The sequence below is a fragment of the Eptatretus burgeri genome, chromosome 3, assembly GCF_056783735.1.
Source record: "Eptatretus burgeri isolate ZD-2024b chromosome 3, Ebu_testis_v1, whole genome shotgun sequence".
Classification (NCBI taxonomy): domain Eukaryota; kingdom Metazoa; phylum Chordata; class Myxini; order Myxiniformes; family Myxinidae; genus Eptatretus; species Eptatretus burgeri.
Window position 1 is genome coordinate 44,579,461 of NC_140963.1, and position 7,108 is coordinate 44,586,568.

General features: G+C 45.5%; 2 protein-coding genes across 14 annotated transcripts in view; one reads left to right on the forward strand and one right to left on the reverse strand.

Moving 5' to 3' along the window:
• The window catches only part of LOC147029787 (putative methyltransferase-like protein 25), a 221,289-nt gene extending 218,630 nt beyond the window's left edge, over nt 1-2,659 (reverse strand). For 6 of the 12 annotated variants that reach the window (XR_015056087.1, XR_015056089.1, XR_015056088.1 and 3 more), the window contains exon 1: nt 2,133-2,657. Coding sequence is in view for 6 of the 12 variants with exons in the window: in XM_085873109.1 (XP_085729235.1) it covers nt 2,133-2,376 (244 nt within the window). In the remaining 6 variants the exon portion in view is untranslated. Of the gene's footprint in view, nt 1-2,132 lie in introns of all 12 variants that reach the window. The other 6 variants (XR_015056091.1, XR_015056092.1, XM_085873105.1 and 3 more) reach the window with 3 other exon arrangements.
• A 505-nt stretch (nt 2,660-3,164) lies between these two features.
• The window catches only part of SAAL1 (serum amyloid A like 1), a 31,850-nt gene continuing 27,906 nt past the window's right edge, over nt 3,165-7,108 (forward strand). For both annotated transcript variants that reach the window (XM_085873111.1, XM_085873112.1), the window contains exons 1-4: nt 3,165-3,440; nt 3,566-3,682; nt 3,808-3,891; nt 4,997-5,076. In XM_085873111.1, the coding sequence (XP_085729237.1) occupies nt 3,252-3,440; nt 3,566-3,682; nt 3,808-3,891; nt 4,997-5,076 (470 nt within the window). In that variant the 5' untranslated portion in view covers nt 3,165-3,251. The remainder of the gene's footprint in view (nt 3,441-3,565; nt 3,683-3,807; nt 3,892-4,996; nt 5,077-7,108) is intronic.

Sequence of the window (7,108 nt, forward strand, 5' to 3'; positions counted from 1 at the left end):
CATTGCCGAGGAGTGCCAGTTTTTCAGAACTGCAACAATACAATGGGATCTTTAATGCATGGGATCTAAATATACCTCAGGATCTACAGGGTGGCCAGTCACTAGCCACAATGTCTTGTCACCCTTCCCCCCGCCCCCTTGTAAAAATTGTGACAATACCTTTTATCATATTAGCCAACACCATTGAAGGGTTATACAAGTTATACTGTTGTGGTGCCGGGGTTCGGTGGTGAGGACGACCACTAGACGGAGCAGTTGGGCAGTCTCCCCTCCGAACACTCGGAATTGAAGGTCGTCACTCCGGACAACTCCGAAGTCGGCGGGTCGCTTAATGGACCGTGGATGCCAATATTTCAACCGCGTGGTTAGGGTCTTTTTGTCTGAGTCCAATTTACCTAAGTAGCCACGCGGTCTAGCTACTGGGGAAACCAAACCCTCGGCCGGCTTTGTCCGAACCGAGTCGCTGTTACCGACTCGGATCCGGCGTAACCGAGTGGGAATTACCAAAGCTGCGCCGGTCCAAATCACAATTTACGGCACAATCGGCCTCCCTAATTCTCAAGCCCGAACCATACTGGGTCAATGAAAGAAAGCACGGACAACGAACTGGAACATTTAACAGTTATTTATTTACAATGTAAGAGGGAGGGAAACACAGAGCAGACTTAACCACAAATATAGATGTAGGCAAATGTACAAAGGCAATCACTTAAACTATTTCTACTTATCAGACTGGCCACAGACAGACATACACACACCCAAAAAGAAATGAACCTCGTGGGTCTTTATTCGGCCCTTCAGCTCAGGATGGAAGGCGAGCTGAGGGTCAGAGTCTGGCCGGGTACCTGGCCGCCTCGTGCGGTTTTACCGACTCGCACTTGTGGAGCTCAGAGTCCGTGGAAGGAAACGGGGATCCCAGCTCGAGCGCTCCAACGCAAACCACAACGGTGGGACTCAAACCCACGAACCTCAGCTTAGGATCCCACGAAAGTCCTGGCCAGCCACAACAGATGATCGACGACACGAGCACCACGAAACACCTCCGCCACGACCACCGCCACCACGAGCACCAACACGACCACCGACCACCAAGGAACCCCGAAAAAGAGCTATGGTGTGACAGCTTGCAACCCTTCTTATCCCTCCGCAGGGTGGGTAGAGGGATCCGCTCTGAGATAACTCGCATCCGGATTGGTCGGGGGCGTCGGGCGATCAGTGTCCTCCCCTCATTGGACGAGGCGAACATTCCATCTGGCTGGGGCGAGTTGGCCCTGAGGTGATCTCACCCCTGATTGGACGAGGGGAACATTCCATCTGGCTGGGGCGAGTTGGCCCTGAGGTGATCTCACCCCTGATTGGACGAGGGGAACATTCCATCTGGCTGGGGCGGAGTTGGCCCTGAGGTGATCTCACCCCCGATTATGTCCTTGGCCTCAAACACGTGCGTAATGGTGCTGAAAGAGTGGAGGGGGATTTAATGCAGAAGACCGATTAGAAAGAAACTCGCAGCGCACACATGAAATTCCCATTAGACGCAGGGGAGAGACTAACTATCCACATATACTTAACGAAATAACTAAACTTTGGGTCAACTGTATGTGTGAATGCGAATGGTTTCCAGATTCGTAACAATACCACATACATTTTTAGTGTTCTTTTACTTTATTACACAAGCCTCAAGTATCCAATGAATCCATTTGTGCTCCATCAACTCAATCTGAAAATCTGGAAGAAAAAAAAAACGTTATTTTATTTGATTTTTTTTTTTTGGTGGGGGGTTACGTTCACTCAATCTGAAAAAAAGGAAACGAAGCAACACTGCACACTCAGGCAATGTCACAATTTTTTTTACAAGGGGTGACAAAACATTGTGGCCATCCTGAACTAAATTGATAGGAGCTCAAGGTGGTGCGGAAACCGCTCCATGAAAGGGCTACAGATACCACGGGACAGGATAGTCAGTTCTCCATATTGTCCAGTCAGACAATATGCTCCACAACCTTGTGGTAGCTGCTACTTTAAGACAGTTTTATTCGAATCACATTCAGTCCAAACAATGTACCGATCACCGGTAGACAAGACATCCATCGTATTTCCCCAACAGATTGATGTATCCAAAGCAATAGTGTTACCGTCGATTCCCCAAGTGTGGTCGCAGTTCTCACGGATCACCGCCGCGCTCGCGCCGAACTCTCGCGCCGCCCCGATGACGTCGCGCGGACACAACGCGGGAACCACGTGCTCGCACCACGCGCCCTTCGTGTAAAACTCGGACGAGTTCACGTCCAGCACAAAGCGGACGGAGCGCAGGAAATCTGCGCACGTCCGCAAGTTCTCCCGTATCCGAGGAACGTCATCTTTGGTCAGGAGCGCCATTCGCAGGGGGGGGGGGGATATCTTCAGTTACTAAGCAGCTAGCTAGCGCTTGCCAAGCTCGCCGTTCCTTATCAGCGATTTCGAATCGAGTAATTAGAGCCACTTGGCGAGCGCTCAACACGAAGCTTGCTAACTGAATACACCTTGAGCTTCTTGGAAAATCGTTTTGCTTCTTTGTTGTTTGAGACGTTCAACATGATAAGCTATGATTAAATTACAAACTCATGGCGATAACGTAACAGTCCTTTGTGAAAAAATTCGAGGCTGCTAAACTGTGTCGATAATTCGGGGAGAACGAGTTTGACGAAAAATATATTCAGTATATTTATACCTAGCGGGAAAATGACGGTGACTACACCGCCAAAAAATAAAGGCTTGAACGATGGTTTTTTTTTTTTGTTTTTTTAACAGGAACAAATATCTTTCTGATACATAAACATAATGAAATAGAACTGTGACCATTATGAAACGCTCCTCAAAAATCTCAGGAAATAATGAATGCAACAAGAGGAAAAATTTCCAAGTTCGTTTTTGACCTGAACCTGAGGTATTAACTGCTCTTTGTTTAATGTGCGAAGAAGATGAATTCAAGTGAAGAATAAGAAGAAGATGAAGATGAAGTACAAGAAGAGCATGATGAAAAAAGTAGAAGAAGAAGAAGATGAATATGAAGAAGAGGAGAATATGAAGTACAGTACTTGTCTGCTCCAGCCCAGGTTTTGGGTGTGTGGCGTATATAGAGCCTCACTAAAAAATGAAGAAGAAGAAGAAGACGGAAAAAGGAAGAAGAAGAGGTAGTAGATTATTCGCACGTTCTGAGCAGCGGATTCGTCGTCGAGTTGTTCACGAAGCACAGGGAAAAGCTCAAAACTGTGATGAAGCGCTGCAGTCCTTTCAAGCTCAGGAATCCATCGCCACCACCGAACGAGAGTAGCGATGATGATGATGATGAGGAGAAGGAAGAGAAGGAGGATAATGAGAAATGCGACAGGAAGGTGGGGGATCCGGACGCCATAGGAGACACTATTTACAGCAAGAGTTGGCTGCTCTCTGTCCTCTCACGGGTAAGAGGTGACGTTGTTATATTTAAACTTCGTTACACGAAACCATGGTGACCCTTACACACGCTCGGTTTGTGGTGGTGCGCCCAATTACCTCAGGCTGACACCTTGCACGTTGTGCCTCCCAGGTGGTTGAACAGGCGCAGGTGAACAGCACGAACAAGGACGTTGTGAAAACCGACTTGCCATTGGACAAGGAGCTTGAAGATGACATGTGCAAGATTTGGGACATGTCCATGGATGAGGTGCCTGGTCTTGATAAAAAAAAAAAACACTTGTTTTTTTTTTTTTTCTTCAAAGAAACCAAATTTAATTTATCCTTATTTTCTTGTACAACAACCGAAGAGATGCTGAACTCCTCCTCTTGCAGGTTGTTGCTGCGTTTCTGCAGAAGGTCAACGGTATTGACGTCTTGCACGGTGTGATCGAGAGGTCTTGGTGTCGGAGGCTGACTGTAAGGATACTTAGAGAGTTGTTGTATTTGGTGTGTGTTACTTGCTCATCTTGGGAGTAAATCCGGTGGATTTAATATGTCATTCCAACAGAACCCCCCTCCCCCCCCCCCCCCACTTTCCACGCACTTGTCTCCAGGTCTCTCCATAGATTGTCCTCCGTTTTCATGACCTCCATCTAAAGAGTTTTCCTTCTCTCCTCATTCCTCCCACAGTTTCCCTATTTTATTTGTTTCCAGAGTCCAGGCTTGTGGAAGAGCGAGAACACAGAACGGATCACGATGCAACGTAACAAAATGAACAGCAGAGAGAGAAGGGGGAGGAATTGCAAATAACAAGGCTGAGGAACAAAATTACTGGAGACAGACAAGGGGTGCGGGTAACAATGAGGGGTAGGGAGAACACCAGGGCTGCACAAGATGGATACAGAAGCAAAATTTGATTGGGGGTGTTTGGAGGCTGGGGTGGTTTAACGGGTGTAGAAAATATCATGGTGGTGAGATGGTGGGTGAACAGCCATCTTGAAGACCTGGAGGAAAGAATGAGATCAAAGAGAACGTTGGAAGTTTGTTCCACAAGTGGGAATAAAGAGGAACAAACGAGTGGAAGTGAGCGGTGATTCTGGATTTGGGATTTTCACTACAAGGGGTTGACCGTGTGTACCCTTCAGAAACCTGGGGGGTGGGGTGAAAGCATGGAGAGGGCAGTGGGTGCAATATCAGAAAGGATGTGGAAGAAGACAGAGAGACCGCCAACCTGTCTGAGATGGCAAAGTCATCGGCCCATAGACTCGTCTTCATTGCAGGAGATTCCAATGATCTTGAACAACAACATGGCGTCAAGCCGAGGAAGATGTGAGGCAGGGGCGGCAGCCCAGAGGAGAGAGAGCAGGATTCCATTCTCTGTCAATTTCTCGCAGACTCCCCCAATCCTTCTCTCTGCTATTGTCCTTTCTCTTCTATGTTTTCAACATGCTTCCCACTCCCTTTGCATACATGATAAATATGTCGTCTCTAAAATGAAGCTGCAAATATTCAAACAACTTTTTCGACGCACAACTTAAAGTTTGAGATAGATTTGAGTTTTCTGAAGTTTTTGTTTATCCAGGAGATCTGCGTTGGAATTCTGGGAAACATGACCTGCTTTTTGCCATGCTGCTTGGCGTTGAATAACGATGAAGTATTTATGTGAGTAACAACAACTAATAGTTTCCAGGTTTGGTACAATTACCAGGTCTTTCCAAGTCGCTCTCTGCATTACTTCGTGGTTTGAATTAAACCAAGACCGGTTTTCAGCTTGCACGGACAAACACAGCAGTTCATGTTATATTCTGCAATTTATGCTCCTTAAAAATAACAATTTGGGGATTTTCCTCTGCACAACTCGGTGCCATGCTGCCAAAGCATCCTTTACATTCTGTAACCTTTTGAGGTTAAAAGGAGCTAACGTTCAAGTTGGGTGGTGTTTTACAATGAACATCCCCAAATATCCTTTATCCTTGGTCTGATTTCCCCACGTCCTTCCTCACTGTCCCTCCTGTGTACATAATGAATAGATCGTCACTTAAGTGATACTCATCGAGTATGGGAATGGAATACACATGGTGATTAAGTTAGATGTGTTTAACTTTGGCAAAACAAAAGGTAATAATAATATGTATTTGTTAGTCTTATTTATACAAATTTGATGGGGCGGCCATTGTTTTTTTTGCTATGCCATCCCTCCATTTGGAGTACTACCGTACTCCATGATAATAGTGATCTTGAGTGATGCACAAATGAGTGATGAACATGTTGTGGCCCAGCTTGTACGAGAGGCCACACGCCAGTTGAGGTCTTGTAATATGTGACTTTCAAAGACATGCGGATGCCTTTTGTGCATGCTCTCTGTGCGTTTACAGTGATTTGGCTGGGCTTGTGGCGCACTTTTAACCTGCGATCGCTCGTGCGAAATCTGTGATTCAAATAATCTTTTAAACTTAATTTTCAGCATTTAGACGAAAGATTGACAATTTCAAAATGGTCAACTATAATTCTTCTGTTCCTGAATGCGAATCGGACTCTCAGTAATCTAGAAATACGAAAAATTCCCGTGGATGAGTGGTGTCTGGTTCATACCATTTCCTGTGAGTACAATTGGCTAGCGGCTGCGGTGAATACATATCACATGCACACACACACACACACACACACACACACACACACACACACACACACACACACACACACACACGTGCATACACTTCTTTCACCAATGGTGTAAAAATGGTAGTATAATTTCTCTTGCGGCCCCAGAACCAAGCCATAAAAATTGTGTATTTATAACCGCCCTCAGTCTATACAGCTCCTACCGCTTGCTCCTTCCCTTTCCTCCCAAACATGATTTCTCGTCAAGGTGTCATTTTATCAGAAAATGTCGTCATTTTTCGCTCGCCTGTTCGAAGAACAGAGAGCTATAGCGATACCCCCGGCGTGAGCGTGAAAATGTTAAAGTTTTTGGTGCAAGTTATTTCCTTTCTAATGTTTTTATCTACCACACTATTTTTTACTGATTACAATATACAAATACATATATTGCCTTAAAATTATTTGGATCAGACTTCACTGCAATGCTTTATAAAAAATATAATTAGACTAGTCTTTTAAAAACGATAAATGTAGAAACAGGCGAGCATTGGGTGGCTTTGACACCAACTCTCTGGTATACTTAACCTGTGTATCCACAAGCCTTATATATATATATATATATACACACACACACACACACACACACACACACACACACACACACAACCTTCCTTTCGGTGTTAAGAAGCACCCAAACCAGATACGGTGTCTCGCTCTGGGAAATCTGCTTGGATGTTGGTAATGACTGCATCAGCTTCCCAATTGCAAACATTCATTAAATTTATCGTCAAACCTGCCAAGATCGCATGAGGAAATCCTGCAAGGTTAAAAATCCACTCACTAACGGGGATAATCGGGTAGGTCAGGTAGAATGCTCCCGGTCTCAGGCCTGGCACGGGCCTACTTGGCCGGGAGGTTTTTCAATACAGGCTGCAAGATATCAACTTTTTGGGCGAGTTGATCAGAAGGTTCTCCAAATCTTTCTTTGTGCAGAGGAACACCCCTCTCTCACAGGTACGTTTTGAAGTACTTTCGGCTTCTTTTAGAAGCTTTGTGAGCCATTTTATGGCACAATGCTTATCTGGCATGCACT